General features: G+C 40.1%; 2 protein-coding genes across 2 annotated transcripts in view; both read right to left on the bottom strand.

Moving 5' to 3' along the window:
- Window positions 1-547: 547 nt before the first annotated feature.
- CCL28 (C-C motif chemokine ligand 28) lies at window positions 548-13,501 on the bottom strand. Its single transcript, XM_027709236.1, has 3 exons — window positions 13,270-13,501; window positions 2,095-2,221; window positions 548-1,354 (listed from the first exon to the last, which is right to left on the bottom strand). The coding sequence occupies exons 1-3, from the start codon at window positions 13,331-13,333 to the stop codon at window positions 1,198-1,200; spliced, it is 348 nt and encodes a 115-aa protein (XP_027565037.1). The 5' UTR covers window positions 13,334-13,501; the 3' UTR covers window positions 548-1,197.
- Window positions 12,811-27,466, bottom strand: part of TMEM267 (transmembrane protein 267) — a 28,585-nt gene continuing 13,929 nt past the window's right edge. Inside the window, exon 5 of the transcript XR_003538500.1 lies at window positions 12,811-12,822. The gene's annotated coding sequence lies outside the window, so the exon portion shown is untranslated. The remainder of the gene's footprint in view (window positions 12,823-27,466) is intronic.

Consider the following 27,466-nt stretch of genomic DNA (forward strand, 5'->3'; position numbering starts at 1 on the left):
TCATTGGCCTTGCCGTCTCCCATGCTTTGCAGTATGTAGTTAGACATAACAATTACAAAACAAACACAAGAGGCAACTCAGAGTAGCTAATTTAAGTCAAATGCAGTGAATGAAAAAAACAGTAATTATTAGGGGAAGAGGAGGAAGAACAGAATTATGCTGCTATATTATGTATTTTTTGGCTCCCTGAGTGTGTGCATTCTATGTCACTTACTCTTTTTAAGACCTTTCTTAACCCTCATTTGCTGCTGTCCGTGTATGTGTCGCTGAGGAGAAGCTTTTGACTGAGCTGGCTCTGTGGAAATTCTAAATTAGTTTGACGTTTCCATGGAAAGAGGGAGGGAATCAGAGACTGTGACTGTCACAGGGAGACAGGCAGTGCCATGCAGTGGGAGAGAGGCTATGGAGGTGGGTAGTCAGATTGTCATCATTGCTAGTCTTCAAAGAAAGACCTTGGTGGACATGTGTAATCCTCAATACTAATTATGAGAAATTTGGCAAGGAGGGTAGGAAGGACTCAGCTGAAGGATCTGAATAGGGAATTGAATGAACAAAAGCAATAGAGATGATCTTTATTGCATAGCTTTGCATGCCACACTTTGAGTCCTATGAACAGGCTCAGATATTATCACTGCAATGATATTTCAAGATAGTAACAGCTGGAAGCAGAGACTTTAGAATAGGTAAAAGACACATGGTTTTGGCAAACTTAAACTGAAAGTATCTGAAAAGGTATCTGTAAAACTACGTAAAATGAAGAAAGAAATAAGATTAATGTCTGGAAGAATAGAAACAAAACAGGTAACAGCACAAAGATGACAGGGAAGAATAACTATTTTTGGGATAGGACTGGAAAAAATGGAGGAATAAGAAGGAACAGCATACTAGCGTGTTAAAATAGAAATCATAGGGGAGGTTTCCATGAAATCAGGGTGGGAGAGAGGAGAATTTAAGTCTGCCAATAGATCTAGGAGGTACAGAGACTTGCTACAAGACATTGCCATTGTCATTTGTCTGGTAATCTGATCAGCATCGTTCTGAGTACAAGTGATGTTTTCTGCCTCTGCTTTCTCTAGCACTTAGACATTTAAAAAGTCATTTTAATGCTACAATCATCCATCGTTGATGAAATCTGGTATCTTTGTTCACAGTGCCATATGCAACAGATATCTTCATCACGGGGCTTGCTTCATCATGCTACTGGTTTTGTCCTTTCTTTTTAGTAATTCTTGTTCTTCTCTGCTTTCTAACATGAAGTTTTCTTCTGTGAATCTTGTGCTTCATCTTCTTCATCCATTTTTTAACTTTTTTAATCCGTGGACTCACACAGAACTTTTTGCCTTCTATATAGAGACTGACAGAGAAAAAACTAGTTGTCAGTTTCAAAGAAAAGATGTAAAACCTCCAACTTTTTAAAATTATCATACTTAGCACTCACCTATGAAGTTAGACTTGATTAATTGTAAATTATATTTTATACTGTGTTTATTAACTTTTTTTTTTAGTTTCAAATAAGTCAAAGTCAGGATCTGAGTTTTACATGATTAAACCTGTCTTCCAAAATCTGAAAAAAAGCTTTACTACTTCAGTGCAAAAAGAACCACAGTGCAAAGCAGTACATTTCTATTGCAAATAAATAAGTAGACCACTCTATAATTATTATTATTGTCATTACTACCATGCAAAAGTCTAGCAAATGTACCAATTTAACCCAAACAGTGTGATATTGTACCAGCTATAAAATTATAAATAGCTTATGTACAAAAGTAAAGCTTATTTAATGAGTTTAGGCAATGTTTTTTAGAGGATTAATAGTTGGAAAAAACAGAGAAGTCTTAAGGTACATGAGTAATTTTTTAGTTCTGAAAATAAAGTGAGAGTCTACGTGCAGGCTGAATAATGATCAATATTATACTGAAAAGGAAATTCAGTTCTACCAAAAAATTTAAATAGCACAAGGAAAGACAGTTCTTAAATCACAAACAATGGTGTTTTCATTGAATTTGTATTAGTTTTCCAAGATTACACTTATTTCAATGGTGCCTAGCAGGTTTTAACTCCCTTTCCCAGAAAAGGACTCAAAATATTTCTTACATAACAGCTTCTAGGTGACACAGGCCATCAGCTTTCTGGATTTCAAACCTCTCCACTCTTCGGAGAATTCCTTTGGGAATTTCTTCTGTAATCTTTGTGCAGCAGTTAAAGGCCCCAGGAAACAAAGCTAAAAAGTGTAGTAACGATGTTAGAAAGAACAGAGATATGAAGGGGACAAGTCATAGTTTGACTGCACAGAATCACATAGGGGTTGAGATCGGAAGGGACCTCTGTAAGTCATCGGGTCCAGACCCCTGCTCAAGCAGGGCCACCTGGTCCCTGGGTCCTGCTTAAGCTCTGCTCCCAGCCCCTGATAATGTAGTTGGCATAATTAACACCATTTTATGAGGTAAGCAGCCATTCTGTGACCAAGCAAGTCATATGTTCATGCCCCTTCCTTCATTGTCAGAATGAGGATCTTCCCCAAAGATCCTATGAACCAAGCAGACAAACCAAGCAGATTTCCACTTCCCTTCCCTACTGCCCCCCAGCATGTACTGCTGCCTGCTATCATTCCTCTCCAGATGAAGGACTTTGTGTTTCCTCTTGTTAACTTAATGAGATTCCTCTCTGCCCATTTCTACGTCAGTAAAACCATGTGGTGCATCAGCTACTGCTCCCAGTATTTTATCTTGTGCAAAATATGCCACAGGCACATTCTCTTCCATCATCCAGGTCATTAATTAAGATGTTGAACAGTATTGGTCCCTGGGGTTTGTGCCACTGATCACAACCCTCTGGACCTGATCCTTTCTCCATTTTTCAGTCTGCCTCACTATTCAGTCATCTATCCTATACTTTGTCAGCTTGTCTATGATGATATAACAGGAAACAGCATCAAAGCCTTTACCGAAGTCAAGGTACACAACATCACTGCTCTCCTCTTGACCAACAAGCCGGTCAACTCATTGGAGAAAGTCGCTAGGTCAGTAAAATGTAATCTCCCCTTCATATATCCATGCTGACTACTCCTGATCACTGTTTTGTCCTTCAGGTCTTTCAGAATGCTTTCTTGGAGGATTTTCTTCATTGCCTTCCCAGGGACTGAGATGAGGTTGGCCTATTTGTCCTGTGGCCTTATGTAGGTCTGGGTTTTAAAAGTGCTCCCTAATTTGGTCTTCCTCCACTGATAGTATGTCATCCTTGTTCTAGACTTTCCCTCTCAGGGACCTGAGATTCTTAAAGGCCAGTCTGAATCGTAAAGAGTAAGGCAAAAAAAGTGTTGAGTCCCTCAGCCTTATCCATGTAATTTGTCACCAGTTACTCGGTCCTGTTTAGCAGTGGGTTCACATATTTGCTCCTCTTTCTTTTGCTATTTATCTACTTGTGGAATACTTTATTACACATCACGTCCCTTGATAGATTCAGCTCCAGGTCAGTTTTGTCTTTGTCTTTCATAACCCCATTCCTGCATGATTAGACAACAACTATATGACTCCACCTGGCTCACCTGCCCCTGCCTCCACCCCTTTTTTCCTTACTTTGTTTTTATGTTCAAGTTTAGTTAGAAGCTCTGAGCATATCCATGCAGGCCTCCTGACACACTGCTTGGTTTTTTGTTTGTCAGGACAGATCTTTCTAGAGCTTGGAGGAGGTGGCCCTTGAACATCCACCTACTCTGCTCAACTCTCTCCTATCTAGGACTATATTCCATGGAATTCTTCCAAACAGGTCTCTGAAGAGACTGTAAATCTGCTCTCATTAAATCCAGGGCTGTGATATTCCTTTTTTGCCCTTCTCCCTTCTCCTAGGATCCCAAACTCCACCATCTTATGGACTCTGTAGCCAATGCTGCCTCTGATTTCATGTGCCTGACCAGGTTTGCCTTGTTTGCAAGTATCTGGTCCAGCTGAGCGTTTTTCCTTGCTAGTTCCTTGATTACTTGTGGTGGAAGATGTCATCAATGCACTTGAAAAAGCTTGTGGATTGCTTGAGCAATTGCTTTAGCTGTATTGCCCTTCCAGCAGATATCAGGGTGGTTAAAGTGCTCCATGAAGATGAGGGCCTGTGAACCTGAAGATTTTTCCAGCTGTTTAAGGAAGGCCTCAGCTACATCTTCCTGGTGAGGAGGTCTTGTCAGAGACTGAAATGGTTAATGATTTATGCATTCCAGGAGTTTGCAGGCTTTTGACTTTTGCATTATACCTCTGATGGGCAGTTGGGCCTGCCCCGAGACATGGCCCGTGACACTGACCATGGATATAATAACTCATAACTTCTTGGCGTGTGGGGGCTTCCCTCCTTCACCCCCAGCAGATCAAGGCCACCACTTCAACCGACAGACATGGAAGCGGCAACTACCAAGTGTCATTGCTGGACCCCGTGGGCGGTGACTATATCTGTTTCTTTTGCACTCTCAGCTTTTCTTTTTCCTTACTCTCCCTTACTCTTATCCTGTTTTTTCTCTCCCCTATGCATTTTCTCCCCCCTCCCAAAGGTTATCTCTATGGCGCATTGTTATATGACAACACCCAAAATGCTAGCATACCTGTTGATACAAGATTGTTAAAATAAACCTTACCAATATATGTTTTCAGACACTGATTATTTAGTGTCGTTTCACTCTAATCCACCCCAAGGGAATTATTGATAAAAACCTGAGTTACCCCCCTCCCCTTTTCCTCAGGCGGGTCGTAACAGGTCTATAGCAGGCACTTGCTACCACGTCACTCATGTTGGTCTGCTCACTAATCCTGACCTGTGACCTCTCTGTTGGCTCATCATCCATTCCCAGGCAGAGCTCCATGCACTCCTGCTGCTCTCTTGCGTAAAGGCCAGCTTCCTCTCCTTGTCTTCCAGCCTGCTCTTCCTGAAAGCCTGTATTCCTCAGCTGCAGCACAGCAGTCATGTGAGTCACCCCACCACTCACCCCAGTGAACTACCAGCCCTGTACTGCAGACAGACTTCAGACTCCTGTTTGCTCCCCATGCTGTTAGTTGAAGGGCATTTCAAAGTGGTGTCAAGGGTTAATTATCTTTACAGCTTATGGGATACCATCCTCTCAGCTTCTCCCACAAGAGAGATTGGTGATTTTGTTGTTTCAAGAACAATTTATTTTACCTCTCCTTGTGCACACATATGTAAAGGCTTATTACAGTAAAATAAAAATAATTTTAAAATATTTAGAATCATAGAATCAACCAGGTTGGAAAAGACCTCCGAGATCATCAAGTCCAACCCTTGATCCAACACCACTGTGGTTACTAGACCATGGCACTAAGTGCCACATCCAGTCTCATCTTAAAAAACTCCAGGGATGGTGAATCCACCACCTCCCTGGGCAGCACATTCCAATGCCTGATTACCCTCTCTGTAAAAAATTTCTTCCTAATAGCCAACCTACCTAAACTTCCCCTGGCAGAGCTTAAGACCATGCCCTCTTGTCCTACTGCTGGTTGCGTGGGAGAAGAGACCAACCCCCACCTGGCTACAACCTCCTTTCAGGGAGTTGTAGAGAGTGATGAGGTCTCCCCTGAGCCTCCTCTTCTCCAGGCTAAACAACCCCAGCTCCCTCAGCCTCTCCTCACAGGACTTGTGCTCGAGTCCCTTCACCAGCCTTGTTGCTCTTCTCTGGACCTGCTCCAGCCCCTCAATATCCTTCCTGAACTGAGGGGCCCAGAACTGGACACAGTACTCCAGGTGTGGCCTCACCAACACTGAGGACAGGGGAAGAATCACTTCCCTGGTCCTGCTGGCCACACTGTTCCTGATCCAGGCCAGGATGCCATTGGCCTTCTTGGCCACCTGGGCACACTGCTGGCTCATGTTCCGCTTCCTGTCAAAATTATTTTTATTTTTTGGAAGAAGATCACCAACATTAATGACAGAGAAAGTGTCAGGAGTATAATTTAAAAGATCTGCCTTGTGAGGTAGAATCAGGGTCATTACCTTGTTATCTTTTAGAAATTATTAATGCTGTTGCTGGGATTTGTGGGTTTTTTTGCCTCAAGGGCTCCCATGCCTGAATGTGTCTCCACTAGGGAATAATCTCCTGCCAAATTTTTTTCTGGTTGCTAATACCATCTTGAAAATAAAAAGTCACTGAACTTTAAAAAGCAGATTGTAATTCAAGGTAGTTTGTGGGGTTTTTGGTGGGTTTTTTAAAGACAAATACTAACATCTTGGTATTTGATTTTCTCTGTGCTGGCCCAGAAAGGAATTTCCTCCATCAACACACGGACAAACAAAGCTATATATATATTGCTTAGGGATCTACCCAGGATGAAGGTCTCAAGATTAAATTTGTGCTTCAAAGTGAGCACAGCAAGGACTCCTGTGTCCCAGACCATGAACTAATCTGGGAGAAGTGGTGAAAGTGTTCTTCCTATTTGTTTGAATTTTTTTCCTAGCCACGTTGTCGCCTAAGTAATCATTTAGCTTTGAGCACAAGACTCACAGCAATAGAAAAAAAGACAGAGAATGAATTTCAGTTCCTGTAAGTAGGAGATAAGAAGTCTGTTCAAAAATTTTCCTGTATGCAAGAAGACTGTGTTCTCTGGTCCTGACAAGAGTGCTTGCTCAGTGCTGGAATAACAGATGCTAGCACACCTAAAGAAGTGAGTTTGAGCAGCAGGTGGGGGAGCAGGAGTTGCTGGAGAGCAGTCACACTGTCCACTGCAGCTTGCGGGGGGGCTTTTGTACCTGTGGGGCTGATGACAGACTCCTGGGATTTCACAGTCAGAAGGGAGGGTGAAAGACAGCAGCTGGCCTAGCATTTGTCTCCTCAACAACCAGGAGAGAAGGACTATAAATAATCACGTGGTGCAGAAGAACTAATTAAGTGTTGAGCATTACCTGTGTAATCTCCCTGTTGTCCTTTGCTTTTCTCTCTTCAACGCCATACTTCTTGTGAAGCCAATTAATTGATGTTCACAAATGGATTCAGCTCATCGAACACCACTAAGTGTAAGTTTTTTTCTGAGGCCTCAAAGCAGTGTTGGTAGCACTAAAGGATAAACTTTTGTTGTTGCCAGTCAGCTCCTCACAGAAGGATTATGCCAGATGAAAACTCAAGGAAGAGTAATTATATCTTGAACTCTATCTGAGGTTGCCTGCTGTGCTTTTTGGAGAAATCTATTCCTGTTCTTTTTTGGGGTCGAGTAAACTAAAATACCTGGCAAGGCCAGCACTGCCAGCTCCCGTGGAATGGCTGGATATTAGCAGGAGGTGTTAGGGAGAGCCAGCGGTCCTCTGAACTGTGCCTCAACTGTTTTTGCTGATGCTTGGCTACCATCTCTTGCCCCTATCCTACTTTATGTTTAAAAACATTGCTTGTTTTGATCTGATTACTCAGATCTAAACCATCAGTATTGCACTTCACAGTGCAACCTTTGAATTGGAGCATTAAAGCCACTGACATCCAATTCACGCAGTTGTACAAAAGCTATGCCTTGCGACGTGAGCATGGGTAGCAGACTGCATGTGAAATGGTCAATACACCAAGAGAAAGCAGACTGAAATTCCATATATCATGTAAGCAAGGTGGTGCTTATGTTCTTGCTAAAGAAACAAAAGTGTTTCTTATGGAGATTGAGAGGCTGCTAGTAACTTTTTTTTGGAGATGTATGCCTGGGAGGCTTCTTGCTTTCATTGGTATGTATTCCTCAAGGAATTCTGATCTGGACTAGTTTTTGTAATGAAAAAGCTGTCTCTTTTTTTGGTTTCGTTCTCTGCATGAAAGTACAGCTACAATATGGAAAATAGAAATTAATCTCTGAATCACAGATGAATGCATAGCATTGGGGACTTCCTGTCAGGGAACATGACAGAGTCATCAGCAACCTTCTGCTGACAGCAGCATTTGTGATAACTGGTACCTTTTTACATGGGAGCCAGTTTTAAAAGTGATTTTTTTTTTCCTGGGTGTGAAGAATGATTAGAGCAGTGAGCCAAGGAATTCCTGTATTTCCCCAGAGCCCAGGAGAGCTGATGCTACTCTCCTGGAGCACTGAGCCATCCTGCAGCTCCATTATTACTCTAACTTCACTCTAATCCTGCAAGTGCAAACAAAGCAGGAGGTAATAAGCAAAGCTAATGATTTCTGCCCAACCCAATATCATAATTTTTTGTGGTTTCAGCAATTAGGTCACGGTTATTAGTAATCATTGATCTAAACAGTAGTTAAAAGGAAAGAACTGTGGTTTTCCACATGGGTGGCCTTTCATGTGCCATTTATCAGTCAATGAGATTTTTTCAGTGCTGTCCATTTCATTTGTCTCTGTGGCTCAGTGGCACAATCAGAAATACACAGCAGCTTACCCGAAAATTATTTAGACCTGTTGTCTGACACTGAGCCTCTTTAACCAGCTGCTGCTGGTTAAAGCAGATGATGAAAGGACCAACAAGCTTAGTGATGGATCTTGAGACAGGTCCCCTCAAGGATTGCTCTGTTGTTATTTCAGCAAGTGATATTATCTGTTTTGGTATTTCTTCCCTGGGAACTCTTGACAGGGAAAGACCTATTGGTTTTTAAGTTATTTAGCACATTTGAAAAAAACCCCAAATCCACTTAATTTTTTTCTCAACAAAAAAAACCCCTAAAATTCTTAATTATTTTTAAACAGTGCTTGTTGTTCAAGGAATGTAGCACATGAATTTAATTTCAACTTCCCATGGTGGCTTGTTTCCTTGGAAGTCTGTCAAATCTTTGTGTCACTTTCTTAAGGCTGAGAGAATCCAAAGCAGTTGGCATTTAGAGATTAGTGTTTTCATCTTCATTCAGCTAGACCTATTAAAACCTGTTCTATTAAAATGTTGCTCCTAAATGTAGAAGATCCCCAAAGACTGTGAGAGTCAGTGAGTTTGAATTGATGTGATGGGGCTCTGGGGCCCTCAGGACATGGACCTGCTGCAGTGAGTCCAGAGGAGGCCACGAATATGATCAGAGGCCTGGAGTACTTCTCCTATGAGGAAAGGCTGAAAGAGTTGGGGTTGTTCAGCCTGGAGAAGAGAAGCTCCAGGGACACCTAATTGCAGTCTTCCAGTACCTAAAGGGGGGCCTACAAGAGAGCTGGAGAGAGACTATTTCCAAGGGCATGCAGTGACAGGATAAGGCAGAATGGCATGTTTACATTAAATGTTAGGAATTAGATGTTAGGAATTAGATGTTAGGAAGAAATTCTTTACTGTGAGGGTGGTGAGAAAATGGAACAAGTTGCCCAGAGAAGTTGTGGATGCCCCATGTCTGGAAGTGTTCAGGGCCAGGCTGGATGGGGCCCTGGGCAACCTGGTAAGTGGAAGGTGTCCCTGCCCAGGGCAGCAGGGATCTAGATGATTTTTAAGGTCCCTTCCAACCCAAACCATTCTATGATGGAAGTAGAGTACTTCGGAATGAAGCACAGTGAAAACAAAGCATCTGATGGTACGAGACCTCTGTGAGTACTATTCAAATATAATGTGTCTTTACACTTTAGTTGATCAATATCAAGTCTCTTTGACTGTCTGAAGTTTCTTTGTCCATTTCCTATTTGCTACCTGGCCAAACTTAGTCCACAGAAACTTTTCTCATCCTTCTGCTTCACTTTTTTCATTGTCATTCTCAAACTTGAGAGCCACATGTTAATCAGTTGAGGAAGGCTGCGTCGTGTAGGGTTCAGGCAAGAAAAATTAAAAGCAATTATTGCTGCTTTAGGCAGGACTTGTGCAGCTCTTTTCTTCACAAGTTTCACTCCAGCAGTTAGTGTTTTGACCAGGCCTTTGGTGTTCCCTCCTGAACTTTGCTGGCAGCACAGAGGAGACTGTCAGTACTGCTGGCAGAGCTCCTCATTAACCTTTTTGAACTGGATGTGACCCATGGACTGCTGAGTGAAAGGCCATGCTGTAGTTTTTCTTTTATGTGACCAAAAACTGAGAAAAATAGTTCTGGAATTTACACAAACTAAGGGAGCCCAGCAAATATGCATAATGTTACTGAGCAGGAGGGGTTCCCCCAAAGCATAAATCTGAGGCATTTGCTGTTTCTATGCTGAAACGTGAGACCTGCCACTGATGTGCCTCAAGTTCACGCTGAACTGATGCAGCTCTGCACAACTTTGACACACCTGTGCTATTAGCTGCAGGCATTAGTGTTTCCCAATGGAATTCTTTTGTGGTTACAAAGTAGGCTTTGTACATTTGGAAGAACAAAGCAAACAAAACAATTTGCATTGATTAATTTGATTAATATCTTGCTTAGAACATGGAAAGTGTTGATATGCTCCAGTATCAATACAGCCACAGACAAGTTTCAGCCCTAAATCCCATGTTGTTGGCTTATGAACATAGAATCCAGGCTCTACCCTTGGAGGGAAATTTACTACCACATCACCTACACTTTAAATTACTGTAAGGCAGCTCATTTAGTACTCACTTGTTCATGAAGCTGCCAGAAAATGTTCCTTTCATTTGAAACAAACTTGAGGCTATTTTAAGAGTTCAGCACCTCAAGGCAGGTCTTTTCAGCTTAACCTAATGCAAGCCAGTAACTATTTCATTGTGCAGAAGGCTCTGATCCTGGTTGGCAGGTGAACAAAGTGGGATGCTAGAATCCTTGACAAATGTAGCATAGCTGTAGTCTGTTAAAACAAGGAGGTTACTTAATAGCTGGACTTGAGAGGGGAACTCAAATGCTGAAAAATGTGCTAGTGCATCCTACTGCTTTGACTGCATGGTAATACACACAGTTGAAGCACAATTCTGAGAGATGAAAAAGGATAGAACAGTTTCTAACCTATAACTCTAAATCAAATATAATTAATAATGTATAAATCTATAAATCATACTATATAATTCTGTGGCAAAGAATAAATACAAATGAAGTTATGCAGTGATGCTTTTCCTGTTTTGCTATGAGGACTGCTGTTAATATGGACATTTTCAAGGCTGGAAGAATGACTGGAGATGGACAGATGAGTATTTCATACACATCAGGATTGTCAGATTGGTCTTTGTCCATCAAATCATGAGAGCTTCCAAGCTCTCTGTCCCTATACAACATCCTTGATGATTGTATTACAGAGCACCAAGGAAATGCAGGCTGTAAATTGGCAAAACAGAGTGTAATATTGATGTGGTCAAACAAACAGTAATATCTAGTGCCTCGCCTAACAAAAACAAACCTCATAATGCCTTGCACATAAGTGCATAAAGAAGCTGTCATGTGAACATAGATCTGTTTTTATCTATAAAGCAACACATTTTGATAACAGAGAACCCATCTCCAACACTGCACCCTAGGTCTCACTAGACTAGCATTATTAGAATAACTTGAGTAGGATAACTGCAGATAATTCCTCTGGAAAGTCTCAGTCATTCTTATTTAGTTGTTATTCCTATGCTGTAGCATCAAACACTTGATTTAGATGCTATTACTGTGTAAGGATTACCAAATTTCTCTCTTCATGTCTTCAAAATGAAGTACATGTAGGAGCTTCCGAAAGAGAACTTCTGTCTTCTCAAACTGAAATTCCCAAACCAACCATCTTTAAAATAAAGTTCTCTTGTCCAACCTACTGATAGTCTGTAATGCAGTGCTGCTCCCTTCACTGCAGGTATGGCACTCTGTAAATCCCTGGCACAAAGATGTGATGATAGAAGGCTATCAGGATTTTTTGAAGTAAAATTGCAAAAACTTCTATTGAATTGTATTACAGGGAGTGTGGGTGGAGGAGTGGAGGTTGTGGCAGGGGAAATCCCCATCACACTCTTCAAAATAATCTTGATCTCATTTTCTGGTGTTGCCTGGCCAGGCCGCATTCTTTTCTGTGGCCAGATATGGTTTTGGCCAACATATGGCTTTCCTGACCTCTGTCAACAGCTACCAATTCACATCCACAAGCAAAGTAAACTTTTGCAAGTTTACATGTACTAGCCCAAATCTCACTTGTATATCTGTACTGTCACCCTAAAATAAATGGATGCATAATGGAGACCCTAAGGCTACACTGGGTTAAAGCCAAATCTAGTTCAGCTCGTGGTAGGCTGTGCCTCTGTACCCTGACAGCCATGTGCAGTTCTGCTCTTTTTTATTGTGGGTTCTGTCATTTGAGTATCATTGCCAAGTATGGAGTGTGTTTGGGTGAGGAAAGTTAGGTGGTAAAGGCATTTCCCCTGTGCTAGGTGATTCAGTATAAAAGAACGTGTTCTAAGAGAACCTTTACTTTGACCTGTGCATGTACGTGCCAGTACTATTGTGCAATACCTTGCTGACTGGCTAGATCATAAATCTAGTACAAAACCTTTCCCATGCCAGCAGGTGCAGTTGCCATTTTAACAGGATAAAGTTTTAAGGCAGATTTTGTCCGTGTGTTGTGTAAATTTTTATAGAAATCCATTATTCCTACTCCTATAAAGCCAGTGGAGCTTGAGAAAGGTTCACCCCAAAGAATGAAGTGCTCCAGAAGCTGAGTTATCTTCTCTGTGAACACAGTTTTTTTAACAATAAAAATTACATCGAAAAACGAAGAATTCAAGCACAGCACTGGCCAATCTTGTTTGAATTTTTTTAAATTTTTATAGAAATGCATGAAGTGTTATTAGATCTCCTGAATCCTCAAGACATGCTGCACTGAATGCAGAGCAAAGCTGCATGCAAAGCTGCTTTTCTGGTGAGAGAAATCAGTTACTTGAAGTTTGTCATTAAAAGGTTTTTGAAACCTTTGCCACCCAGGGCAATTTCACTTTAAAGAAAAAAGATTAAGTGGTTTTCTAAACATATTCTCCCTGAGAAGCTTGGAAAGGAGGAATTCACACCTGAACTAGAGTGATCCTTTTGAAAAAATACTGAAATTTTACTAGGTGCTCCCTCAGGAGATCACTGCTTCTCCTTCAGCAGCTAAAATCTTTCAGCTATCTTTTTGATAATGTTTCCTACAACAAATAATTCACTTGGCTTTTTCTTCCTTAAGCCACTTCACAGAATGATAAAGTGCCCACATCTGTTGTGGAAACACCAGGTTTGCTGAGGAAATGCTCAGGTGACTCCACTGAAAATGCCAATTGCTCTGTGGAGTTAAGACAGCCAGGTTTCACTTTTTGAATCTTCCCATGCTACAGCAGAGACCTCTAAGCTATCCACTCTGGTCCTGTACAGAGCTGCAAAGGCTCAAGCAAACACAATTCCAGGTAGACACACTTGGGGTCTTTTTTTTTTTTTAAGAGAATAAAGTATAGAAATAGAGAAAATACAATTTTACTTACTCTCAGACGTCTGACTAACCGTGACTGCTAGAACAACCAAAACAGCGACTAAGTTCACATCCATTCCTCCCAGGAGCTGTGGGAGCACAGCCACAGAGCAGGCAGTGAGCTGAGCTGCAGGACTAACACCTGACCCTACCTCCCGGCTGCTGGGGATGAACGTGGCTTAAAGCCCCACCCTGAGCAGCAGCTTGACGTTGGCGTCCTGTGTGGCACTATGGACTTCAGCAGGATTCCTCTTCCCACCTGTAGACACATGGTTAAGTGTTTTGCCAGATGGGAAAATCAGCTGTATTCCACATAGTGCCCCAAGATGGTACTGCCTTACAGCCAGATCCTCACAGCCCCCACTGATGAGGCTCTTCAACAACAGAAATGCCAAGAGTAGAAATAATTCAGAACCAAGTCCTTGTGGGATTAAGGCAAAAGGAGAAAAATCCTTTGCTATTAGGTATCATCTCCATGAAGCTAAACAAGCATTGTTGTTGGCCAAACCTGCTGTGTTATAAACAGGTTCAACCTCAAGGAGACCTGTGCTGTAAGGACTGTAAGGACCCTGAGCAAGGCCCATATTATTCCTGCCACACTTGGCATTCAGCACTGGTTCAAACCTTAAAAAACCAAAGAAAGACTACTGTGCAATCTCAGCCTGAATGGAACACTGTGGCTGTATGAGTAGCAAGCAGTTGCTGTATTCCAGCAGGCTGTCTGCACTGACCTTTCCCAGGGCTGAACCAGAAAAATGAGTCTGGAAATTCTCTCTGCTCAACCAAGCTCATCTTTGCTCTGGCTTATTACAGCCATCCTTACCATTCCTAAATTTGCAGAGCGCAGGGTAGAAGACACTGCTAACCTCAGGGACTTTAATCTATACTTACACTGTCCCAACACCAGTTTTGCAACTCCATCTAATAATAAATTAATATAGTGCAATCAACCTTTCTAGCTATCAGTGTTTTACTTTACAGCTCTCGGTTTCTGCTTGACTGTTATCTATCAGGATAAGAAACTGGGGCAAATCCAGAGTGCACCACTTGAAATGTTGTACTTGAAATGCAAGTCTACTGTTAAGAGGAAAAAGAGTAGATGATAATGATGTGTGCTGTTTAAAGAATGATTTCAGGGAAGTAACTTATGATGAAATCAACAAGCTGATTCATTGTCACCATTTAATTACAGTGAAAAATCTGTATTATAAAAGCTAAACAACACCTTTATTAACTTGAACCTATGTAAGTATAAGACTATTAGCAGCATTAATGTTCTTCAGAGTAGCATGAAGAGGAACAAGTTAGAGTAAAAGAAATATGAGATAGGTGTTACTGGAGTAACATGTTAAAGGAACAGTTTCAGTCAATATTAGAATTTGTATTCCAGTGTCTGGTTGATGCTGTAAACTGGGTGCTTTGTTTCCTTGCAGATAATTAATTAGTTTGTTATGGCAAATGCTTCACATGGGATCTCCAGGTACAGTTTTAAAAGTTTGATGTAGATTACAAAAGTATCACCACAGTGTACTATGTGGACTATGGAGTATAGGGAGCTGTAGCAGTGATGGGGATGGAGAAAGAACCAAAGCACCCTGTGTTTCTTATGACTAGTTCCTGTATGACAAGTTTGAAGTGTTCCCAGGGGACTGCTCAGACACACACACCTGCTATGTTCTCAAAAACACAAAGCAAATACAGGTATCTGCAGGTATTTATTTTCTCTTCTGCTGGCAACAAACAATAGCACACTGAATAAAACTTATTTCTTTCAGCGTGAACTCAAGTTTTACATCTCATGTTCCCTCAGAGGTCATGGTCTCATTCATAGGTCCAAAATAAAGCAAATGGTTTTTTACTTCAATGGGAAAGTGCAGCAAGGAAACTATGATTGTGTCAGATCCGGAACATGCTTTTCACTTTATGGAGGCTATATAATGTGTCAACAATTTAAAATGCTAAACCTAATAGAACGGAGAAAATGTAAACTGAGGAAACAATGCTGATTTATGAGATTGAGAAATTAAAAATAAAATCAAAGTCAGAGAACAATAGCAAATATTGTGCTATGGCTCCACGTGAATGTGTAGGCAGCCATCCAATTTACAAAGGAAGAAGGAGCTAGCCAGAAATTCTTTTCCAAGAATTGGGCTGACATAGTTGACAGTGGCATTAGTTATAAGCATAGCTGAAGGAAGGCGAAGAGTTCTATTGACATATTGATTTGGATTGCATTCAAAGCTCAAATCAAAGCGCTAACCTGCAGGTAGAAAGTGTTGCAAATGAGAAGCTAGTCATACGTCCATCCTGAGAAACAAATTCTTGTTTTAATCCTTTTAGAAGTTCTAGCTTTTATTTGAGAATGTAAAACTGCTAGAAAGGCTAAAACTGACAGCTCTTTTAATCTGAGTCTTTAATTTTTGAGCAATGGTTAATGATTTTAACTTCTTCTACATTAATATGCATTGTAACATGATACCCTCAGTTATATATACACCATTCCCCAGTTACTCAAGTGGAGGCAAGAGTAAATGGCCCTTCTGTAATCTATTCCTGTAACAATCTTCTTTTGCCACAGGAATGCTGATTACTGAGGAAGACTAAACCACTGACTCAGTTTGTTAAAGCAGGATAATTCTGTTAAAACAACTTTGGATCTTTGCTGTTTCCAGCAAGGCTTAATTTGATGAAGGCTTCTGACATACTGATAGATGCAAAAGGGTTATCACAGTACTTCCCATTACTCCGTAAATGATCATAATCATCAACTCACAATAATGATATTTTTTAACCTAGACTTGCTTAAATTATGAATGGAAGAGTTCACAAAATTATATTTTGGACTTCCTAGCAATGTCTCCAATTGTTTGTGTGGGCATCAAAATCCCAAACTGTGAACTCCTCAGATGTCCCCTATTCTAGACTGCATCAGCTGGCCCTGTGCCTACCATAAACCCCCTGACTTTAAAATTCTCTGCATAACTCTCATTCAGACTTCTGCATACCAGATATTTATCTGTGGGTAGTTTAGCTGGGGAAAAAAAAAAAGAGTCCAGAAGAAAACTTTGAGCTGTGAACGTTATAAATGGTTAATGCACTTACTAAGATGCAAGCCAGCCAGATTCAGTTCTCTGCCTGAGAGGAGGGTATGGATAGACCCAATTCTCAGGAAAGCTCCCCAACAGCCAGCTGAAGCCTCAGCAGGGTGTATTTTATACTCAGCATTACACCTTTTTGCTACATAAAACCTAGAAGAAACTTGAGGTGGGACTGAAGCACCCACTTCCCTTCCATCAGGTGAATTTACCCACAAACAGATAATGCTGTCATACTCCTGTGGTGCTCAGCCTCCCCAGGACCCTCTGGTGCACAGAGCTGCAGCACTTATAGGAAAAGCTGAGAGGCTTGTCCCTGTCTGTGCTGTTGCCTGGCACTTAGGGCATGGACTTTCCACTCCCTGACTGCTAAATTATGACAGAATAGGATGAAAGTTGAGTTTTTTGGAAGAACGCAGGATTTTGTTCTGAAAAAGATATTTTGGGCTTTACAGACCAATAAAACAAGTGCAGTGCCAAAATTGCAGAGAAATACCTAGTATTTTCCATTGTTCATTTCAGTAAAATGTTCCATATGGGTATTCTGAATTCCATCAGAAGTAGCTGACACAGACAGACAGAAAGACAGAAAGACACCCCAGCCCCCACCCCCCCATTTTACCTTTTACCTGGGAGTGTCTCTACTGGACTTAAGCTCTTACTGTGGCAGCATCTATCACCACCAATGGAAACAGCACAGAGAAAGCCCCTACCACCAGGGCACAGCAAAAAGGGATTGCTCCTGACAGGAGAGGCCAAACCACAGGAGGAGGCACAGATGCTAATAGGGATGAGAAGCTGACTGGCATTCAAAAGAGAAGTGAAAATCTTTCTGAAGCGAGAACTATGAGGAAAACTGAAGTTGATACAAGTTCTGTGACTCTGTTCCTCTATGAAGGCAAGAAACAGATACTGCAGGGAAGATGGGCACAAAAATATTGCAGTCTAGGGAGGCAGACACCCAGAAATCCATTACTGAGGAAGCAAGGAGTACCATTTGATAGAATGCTGTGTTAGCATCTTGTTGCAGATGTTGAACCATTCTGGGAAGTCAGCCTTGAGCAGAGACCCAGGATTCCCCTCAAGAACTTTCTTCAAGACTGCCAAGGAGTACATTATTGCCAGTGAACTGAAAGTTTGGCTTCCAGTGGCATGTTCCCCTCATTTGAGAGAGGCAAATTATAACCCTTCCTGTACATCCAGTATGACACTTAAGGCTGACATACTATTATGCAGCATTAGAAGATGGACCTAATCCATTGAGGCAGTGAGCAAAAGGAAAAACTGAAGACCCTTCCCTTCTCAATCTCTATATTTAAAAAAAAAATCATAATTTAGAGGACCACAAGATGGATGCTGAAGAGAAAGAATGGCAGATGGCTGATTGGTTCAGGACAAAACCTGACGCTGAGATGCACAAATGAGAAATAAGTAGACTGGGATTCGTATTTCTGAATAGAACAAAGACCATTAATTCTGCATGCTTCCTTATTAGTTATAAAATAAACATATTTTCTTGACTACATAGTTTAGTCATTCTTGAAACCAAGTAAAAAATGTAAAATGGAACCATTTACATGTGTCCACACAGCCTCTTTCCAACTTGGCCTCCCAAGAGCCTTTGTCTTTTGTCATGACAAAGCGAGTGCCAAAGACCAGGTTCCCCTAAGTTTTGGATTTTTTTTTGTCGTAGGCCTTAACCGACTTTTAAATGAGGAAGTGAATCTATTATTTTGATTCTAAAAGACAAAAATCAAAACGGGGGATGGACAGAAGGTCTACGGACAAACATGTGAAAACTCATGCCCTACAGAGGCAGTACCTGACCACACAGATCACTGCTCTGGATCAGCACGATGCTCTGTTTCTAACCTGCTTCTCCCGAGTCCTAAAAAGCTTGAAGTTGGCTTTCAGGACAAGATCTATTATGATCTCCCTATCTTTAAAAACCAACACTGCATGTATAGGGGGACAATAAAAAGTGAGAAACGTTCAATGGAAATGCATTAAATTGTTTTTAGAAAAAGGCTGTTGCTTTTTTCTACCAACACAAATAAATACGCAGACATTCTGTTTTGCACTTCGGCTGAAAATGTGTTTACAGTCACAGGAGACTTGCGCAGGGACAAGAACAAACATAACCTCCTGACAAGGTTATACTAACATGGGTCTGTGTGGAGCACATGCAGTGCACTACACCAACGCATGGCGACCAGCAGTCTTGCACCACTTTTATAGGGAAAAAATGTGATTCTCTCTCTTCTCCTGACCCAAATTCACTGACTGTTACAGTAGCTTGTGAAGTCACTACCAACCATGAACTATGATCTCTTGCAGCCCTTGTTTATACCAGGAAATGAAATTTTGTCTTCTAAAACATCATGCCCTTGTGTTACATTTTGTTATTTGGCCAGTACTTTTGTACAACTTCACATGACCTCACATCTGGCAGGTATCAGGTAGTTGTCCCCTTGCTGAGGCTATGCTATACTCTTTAGTCTCACATGGTTCCTCATTCAGAGCTGAATTCAGTTTCTTTAAGCCCTGCGTAGACCAAGACTTTTATGCTTCTCCTAGCCCAGGCTAAGAAATGTTAGGGTGACACTAACGAAGGATCTTTCCTTTCTGAACAGGCCCACTTACTACAAAACAAGAGTGGTGTGTTTTCACCTCAGGGCCTTGCATAAATTTCCTGTCAATGCTTGTTCTGTCTCCAGAGCTGTCAGGCAGCTTGGCAGAAGTGAGGAAATTCACCATGCAAGGAGTGGTCATCCCAAACAGCTTCTTCCCTATGCCTTTTTTATCTTTTTCTGGTTCTTTTTTTTTTCACAGAAGGGCACAAATGAACTTCAGTGTACAACCTCATCATGTGTTAAGATTAAGCACAATAGACAGGGCTGCAGCTGGGTCAATTTCTACTGCCTCATTTGGAGAAAATCTGATTTACCATGATTTTGAAAAGGGATGTACTTTACCAACAATGGGAGACATAAAGAGCAAATTTTTGAACAGTAAAATGATGCATGAATTGGATCTAGATCCCCCCTATCCTCCTCCATGATGCCACTGACTGAGGAAAATGTACTTAAGAATTTTCATTTAACGAGAATTTGAAAGAAAATTTAAAAAAGTGTGTGACTATTCTTGGCTGCTCTCTTTTTGGAATACTAGATACATGAATTTCACAAGTCCTAGGAGTATGTGAAATGCCAAAATTTTGAAGAAAGAAGTACTGATTTCCCTTTATTAGTTCTAATTTACATTTATAAAGTCTGTTACTTGAACTTAAACAAGATCAGAATCGTTTCCTCTATTTTCATATTTTTACAGTTAAATGTTACCTACATGATATAAACCAGACTATTTATACTGTATGACCACTTGGGCACAGACTGTCTTCCTGTTACACAACAACTAACATAATGAGTGACTGAAACCTTCCTGCACTACCCAGATCAAATAAATTATTATTAAGGATGCTATTAATAATATATCTGCTTCTGTGGTTTTTACTCACTAATACCGGGAAGGACTTTGGTTGCTGGATTTGGCCTGCTTTTCTTCTGAATTCCACTCAAAGAAATGTGATCACCAAACATTCCTCAGCCGCAACAAATATTCCTCATTTGCATGAAACCAGCACAGCAAACCAAGCTCATCTCACAGCCAAAAGATCAAGGCTTCACGAAAATACAAAGGTACAAATTTGCACTTAAATTGCTTTTATGTTGTTAACCACTTGAAGTAGGGTAAGTAAATATGCGTTTTTGTTTAATCTCATTTACACTCAAGTACCACTGACTGTATGTTTCCAGTTAAAGATGGACAACCATGACTTGTCCAATTCTTCAGGGATCCAGTCTTTGAGTTCAACAAAAAACCAAATCTTGCAAGTAAATGCTGACTGTCCTGTCCAGGCATGGTTCCGTGCCCTCCAGAGGACATTACACACATTGTCTTACTTGTAAGACAATGCCTCTCTCAATGCCTTTTTTTTCTCAAATTATCCAATGGTTTCCAGTCCATCAAATACCTGAATGGAAAAAGAGTCCTACGCATTTGTATTTACTGACTAACTTGGGGCATGGAGGTGATTTACTTTGGCAAGTGATTTTGGTATCTTAGTTCCTCATCACTATTCCAAATCCTATTTTCTGGCATTGGAAAGTTGTTTGCAAAACCTGCTCTGTTTTTGTAACTTTAAAACCCAAACTATTTCATCACTTTAGGTCAGCTAGCAGGAAGTGACTGATATATACCATTTAACCATGAAACTCTAAGCTAGTCTTTACAGAATTGGAAACAAGCTCTTCTCTAGAGCAGGCTTTTTCTTGAAAAACTACATTTCATCATAACATTCTCCAGTCAGCTCTACTTCTTCAGTTTCAAAGTAGAGCTGTTTATCTTTCAACACACTTCTTGGCCCAGCTCCCCCACTTTTTCAATTTAGACAATAAACCTCTTTTCCTCCTATAAACTAACCAGGGACCTAGTGAGCCTGGGTAATTCTTACAAAGCACAATTGGAGATAAATGTGAAATGCTACCGCCAGTAGAGTCATGGAGATAGAGGAAAGAAAGGACAAGTCATGGACTGGAGAAAAGAAAACAAGTGGCAGTGAAATTTTACTTTGATAAAGTATGAAGGGATAAAACATTTGATAGCATTGAAATGTATTTTATCTAAGTCCCACAAAACCTTTGCTCAACTATTTTGACTTTGAAAGCCTAGCAGAAAGCCTCCAGAACCAAATTTTCTCCTGTATGTCACTCTGCAAGTCCTATCCTTCTCTGTGAAGCAGATAAAGGCCTGCAAGTATGGGTTGCTTTGGGAGAGAAAGTCAGCAGAAATAGCAAACACCCTTTGTAAGCATGGCTGGATGAGTGTTTTCAGACAACATCTTCAATAAACAGTATTCTGTTGCATTTTTTCCCAAGTCTAGATATAGCACAAACTTGAAATATCTTAGTAGAAGCTCTTTTCATTACACAGAGACACCAATGTTTATTACCTCTATGAGAAATAAAATAATCTGGTTTTATTATAAGTAAATTTATTTAAGTGGGAAACAGGGGGTGTTGGGATTTTTTTCTTACCTCCCATTTAATTTCGGGAGTATTTAGGCGCCTCGTGAAGATTGTAAGGTGAAAGGCCCCGTCAGGGCTGCACACTGAGGGAATATTGTGGTTGAGGTAGGATACAATATATAAATGGAAAATTTACACTGGCCACATGTCTTTGTGTGCAAAAGAACCCCCACTGTGCGGTACAGGGGGGTACGTCATCAACCAATCAGGTGGGACCAATCAGGTGGGACCAATCAGGCGGGAGGGTGACACCCACCCGCCGGTTTGAAAATTACCCTTTAAGGTAAAATACCTGTTACTTGCTGAATATTCAACATCTTGGATGGCCGAAGAGTACAAAAGGAGAGTACAAAAGGAGCGTGGTTTTCGAGGGGGGTGTGCTTTTCCAGGCGGGTGGCTTGGAACTGCAGCCAGCGCTGCAAATAAAGGATTCTTTTCTGTAAGTTTCCTTGTCCTGCAAGTGTTTTTTGCCATTTTATAAACTGGGAAAAGAGATTTTTCTCACACCTCTGTAGAAGTAATAATGTCAGTGTGCCAAAGCACCTTGAATCTCAACTGAAAGCAAAAGCTTCTGCATCCATCAATAAAGTAACTCCGGCCAGGGAAACTGGAGATATACTGGCATAATGAAGTATCACCACTGCCATGGAAATTACATGTTCTCTACCTTCAGTCAATATTAATCCTTTTGAGTGATTCTTCCTCTGCCGCTACTTGGTATCACACACCATCAAAGGAGGAACAGAGCATTCTGCTACAATCATTCAACTCACCTTCACCTGTGCACTTGAAACCTTTCATCTTTCATGTAAGCTTGGAGTTTGTGTACACTATGTGGCAATGAGAACAAACTCACTGAAAGGCCAGTCCTTCTGCAAGACAGGAAGGTAGAATTACTGGGTGAAGGAAAAAGCAAAGCAACTCTGTCTTCAATTATTCGTTTTTCAATAGCCTTTTTCATACTATCAGTTCCTTTCTTCCAGAGATTCACCTACAGCCTGCTATGTAAGCAGTTTGGACAGATTCTTATTAAATGCTCAGTGTATGCCTAGTCCTAAGCACTTTCCATCTTCTGCTGAATACCTATCATAACTGTGACAAGTGAATGCTTCTGAATATGTGCCAAAGGCAAAAAAAGTTGTACTAAACATTTCCAAACTTCTGTTCACTATAAAGTGTGGAAATGCTCACAGTTGGTAACTAAGAAAACAATGCCTTTTTTGCAAAGCTAATCCAGGCAACAGAGAACCACAGAAATGTGCCAACATTCATTGCTTTTAAACAAGCAGCAAGAATATACTTACTTGTAAACAAATCACTGCCAAACTAGTTTTCTTATCTGAAGTGAGTTTTCAAGAAATTTGATCATTTGACTGGACTTTCAGTGGCAGAAATTCAGTAGGAAAAAACCCTCTTTTTTTGAAACTCATGATTTTCTTTCTAACAGAAGCCGGTTTTAACACTCACAGAATCTAAAGAATCATGGAGCCCCATACAGCACATACTCAAGCCATGGCTTTCCCTAATGCTCCAGCACTCCTTCTTTTCAGTGAGTGTGCAGATGGCAGCAGGGAGAACAACCCACATCTCCCTGGGAGTGCTGAAGAGCAGTATCAGAGATTTCTAACTGCAATAAATATCTATCATGACAAGATCAGGTGATCAGCTTTTATATATTGCCACTAAGAGAGACTGACAGTACCTAGTACAAGCTCTGATGTAGGATACCCAAGCAGAGCCTCTTCTATGTTTAGCTTCAAGAGAGAAAGAGGTGCAAGTTTTTAACAAATTTCATGTTCCCAGTCCAAGTCCCCATACACTGGTGCTAGAACAAACTATTTTTTTCAAAGAAATGCAAACTGAAGCAAAGATTTTGCACTGCAAATTTCAGCCATGTTAAATGTACTAACTGCAATTGTGAAATCTTTCAAAGAGAAACTCCTGGCTTTGGACAGATTTTGAGAAAGAAAATTGTCTAGTTTTACAATAAATGATTGATCTGCATTTTAAATGTTAAAATTCATTTTAAAAAGCTGATCATCCCTCTACTGGAATATACTGGTCTAGAAGTAATCATAGAATCAGTGCCTCATGAGATCTGCCTTTAGTTATTTCACTTTTTTATGTTTCCTTGTATGTCAAAGAATCTCCTGGATAAAAGTCTTTGAAGAGATAGTTTCCTTTTTGAACAATAGGAAATCATGTGAATGACAGGAAGATAAGCCCAATCTACAGTGCCAATTACAGTCAGCTACCATCTAGTTAGTACAATCAGGGATGACTGGAATGCAATTCAGCATGTACACTGGAAGTATACATCTGTTCTAGGAAGAGATAAATTGCATTTTAAGCACCATTGAACAGACTGACTAGCTACACACTGAATAAGAAAAAGGGTCTTTACGATGGTTTGCTACGATACAGATGTCTACCACTTAGTCTGCTGCACCCAGCTGAGTTATCTGGTACATTGAAGCTGAACCACGCTTTTCATCAAACCTGAAGTAAGTCAAGCACAAGGAGAATGCAAGGAACACTGCTGATGTCTCTGTAGCCATATAAAATTACTAGAAAAATGCTTGCTCAATAGTTTTATAGATATTTAAATGCAAGATGCATGATGCAAAAACATGTTAAATTATTTTTCACTTTGGGAAAAAATTATACATAAATTGTGTCCATTTTTATGGTACAAGGTTCTATGTGCCTTTGCTTTGCTCATTTATATTTAATGTACAAGGCATACAGAATACTCAGCCAAAAGATGCTGGCAAATCACTCAAATTTTCACCTTAGCAAAACAGGTCTAGCAGAAGGAAAGATCTCTCTCTACATGAACTAACAAAAAAAAAATTACTTGTGCTAGAAGGCTTTGCTAGCTAGAGCATTCTGTATCAAAACTCCCCAAGACACAACCATGGTTCCACAGTAAAACTAGGAAACAACTGAGTGCTTGTATCTGCATATTATATACAGTTAAAGCAACAGAAAGACACAGATGATTTTGTTGGAAATACACTGATAAAGCCCTATTACTTGAATCTTACAGTATTCATTTGGCCCAGAAACACTTCATATTTTTAGCAGTCATGATAAAATTTGCTACTAAACTGTTGGCAGTAATATGTAAAAAGGAATTGGTTTTGATTATCAGCAATTTAAACTGAAATGTGAAACTAGCAGTATTATAACCTTCTAAATCCCTTATGCCATTATTATGTCTACTATCTTTGATTTAATTTCTTTACTGCAGTTCCTGTACTAGAACTCACAGCTACCAGCTTCTTTGGCTCATCTGTAAAAATTGTTGTGAATGAGATCAAGGAAATTATCCCACACCAGTCCAGGAGCCCTTGCTCAATGTTATGCAATTTTTAAGGAGAAAAATGAGATCAAAGTAAGATTAAATTCCCCTTGCAACATGAGGAAAGCTCCAGAGATATCAGTAACATTCCTTGGTCAAAGGAGTTGTTTCTGTGGTGTATACAGCAACAGCATACAGAGACTTGGCCAATTATCCCTGCAACAGTTTGATTAAACAAATCCATTTTCACACAGACCGTTTCACCCATTCTTACTAATAAAAATGTTTTTGGTCAATTAATTTTGACTAAACAAATCTGTTTCTACAAACTGCCTAGAAATCTACTTAACACTTCCATCAAAAGGAATACAGTATAATTTCTTTTCTAGTTTTCAATATTCTGAAGATTTCCTTCAAACTGAACTAAATTTTTTGCACACCTGGGTTCCCCAGTCACAGAAATAAACACTCCTCCTCACCCCAGGAAAAATCAATCCAAAATTAGGTTAAGCAAATTGAGAGTTATATATGAAGATAGGAGGAAATATCAGTGTTTGATACATATAAATATATGTATCAACACATACACATATAAATACAAGCTCTGTTTTACTTCAATAGAGGGTTTTAGTACAAGAAAACAGTTCTACAATACAGCATTCAAATTTATAATTCAATGCAGAGGATGTAAAATTTGGGAAATTTTAAGAAATAACTGAAGGCACTAATTTATTATTTTCAGAAAAAGTGTTACTCCTGTTTTTTAGTAATGAATGCAAAGGGTACTTAAACCTGACAGCTCTTCCTTTGATTCAATGCAAGGTCTGCCTGTAGAAGGGAAGCAAAACCTAGCCTGTGGACTCAAAATTACCAGTTGATCAAAGCCTGATATGCAAAGTGATATGTAACATTTAGAATACAAAATTCTTCTGCCCTGAAAAAAATGCATAATTGACAGAATTTATATTGGCTCAATTACTTAAACAGAAATGTTCTCTTCTGATGCATTTCATCACTTAGCTTCATACTGACAGTAACTGATGGAATAAAAAACCATGTGTTCCACACTAACTACGTACTAACATTTCCTTTAGACTGAATTTTTACCCCTTTTCTCTCTTTCTGGAACTTAATGTCCATTAGCAAAGGAAATGTTTTTTCGTAATAAGCCAATATCAGTGGCCTGTTGTAAAAATTATTTCAGTTTAGTTCAAAGTTACAGCATTTTCCTTGGGACATGGCACCAATTATGAACAATTCGCTTACCAATAACTAATTAAAGGCACATGACACAATATAATTCACTGTAGAAAAAAGCAGGACCAGTAGTCAGGTGAAAAGACTGATTAAATTTTAAACTAGAATACAAACTGATAGGAAATGTATTCACTCATTCTGGTATGGCCACTAGGGAATTAGGAGAAATTTTATCTTATTTCTACAGAACTGGGGAGAAGAAACATTCCAACAGTTTTCCTTTAACTTGGCAATTATTAGTACCTGCTTTTTACAGCAGCAATCCATTAAAGCAGGAACAAAAGCAGCACAGTTCTAACAGGAAAAAAGTAGGTCAGGAAAACCCCACACTTACTTCAAATTTTTTAAGTTCAACTTGAAAATAAAACTGGAAATGGAAAAAATTTAGACTGGCATACTAAATGAACCACTGGAATACCTAATATTTTAGTGATATATATCACATATTATGCACAAAATCATCAGCTTGAGTTTGTAAACCATCTTTTGTGTAATTCACATGCTTTTTCGCATTCACATTTACCCTCTGTAGCAATGCATGAAGTAAAGCACAAAGTCATTACGTTTTTAGCATTTTGTTTTATTTTTGTCATGGTTTTGCTACACATGGCAGGCATCAATGCATAGTTGAAAAATACCAGTGAATTTGAAATGTACATGAAATACCAGTAAGGAATTGGTAAGCAATTCACCTGTAACAGGCAGGTGTATCTCCCAGGTGCCATGGTGTAGCAGGATGCTCTGCCTGGAATGGGGGTAAAACAACTCCAACAATGCCCTCTTTGCAAAGCTACAGGTGCATGGAGAAGGGGGCTGTCCTGCTGCTTTTGGTGTGGAATAATGCTGAAACTAGCCTGACTCATCAGTCCCAGAGTTAAACATCCTGATAGTGAGATGAAGCTGTGGTAGACCTCGTAAAGTACCTGATAAAGGACAACCATGTAATACCACTGATAAACTGACTGAAAGATGCTGAGCTGACATAGCCGACCTGGAAACATATGGCCCAGTTTCCACTTTTTAATTTGAGGACCTTGTAACATCCCTCTTTCTGGAGTGTGTGTGAAAATTCCTCCCTGGAGTGGGGATGGCCCTCAAGGTTACTCCTCAAGACTGAGAGAACGAGATTTGCTCACAGTCGTTGGTATGGCTGAGTAACATCAATCTCTGCTTAATAATTGCTTTTGCTAGCTTTGACATAATTGCTTCAGTAGAACTGCTTTAATATAATAACTTCAATATTGCGTCAAAAATACTGCACTGCACTGTACAGCTACCAATACTCTGTAGTAAATAATTCTGGTAAAGATCTTTTAGTCTAATCATTATCACAATAAAGAATTTACTTTTATATAAATATTGCCATTCTTAATTCTGTGGGACAAAGCTGTATTAAGGTTCAATTCCACACGTATAATCCTTTAGACATAAACCATTGGCAAAGTCTAGGGCTAAGACTGGATCCAG

This window comes from Neopelma chrysocephalum, unplaced genomic scaffold (genome assembly GCF_003984885.1).
Source record: "Neopelma chrysocephalum unplaced genomic scaffold, ASM398488v2 Primary Assembly neopelma1_96710, whole genome shotgun sequence".
Classification (NCBI taxonomy): domain Eukaryota; kingdom Metazoa; phylum Chordata; class Aves; order Passeriformes; family Pipridae; genus Neopelma; species Neopelma chrysocephalum.

Coding starts and splice junctions, on each gene's coding strand:
- CCL28 (XM_027709236.1), bottom strand. CDS start 13,333: ATGGATGTGAACTTAGTCGCTGTTTTGGTTGTTCTAGCAGTCACGGTT. Junction 2,222..13,269: donor GGTTAGTCAGACGTCTGAGA/GTAAGTAAAATT, acceptor TACACTTTTTAG/CTTTGTTTCCTGGGGCCTTT. Junction 1,355..2,094: donor TGTCACCTAGAAGCTGTTAT/GTAAGAAATATT, acceptor TTTCTCTGTCAG/TCTCTATATAGAAGGCAAAA.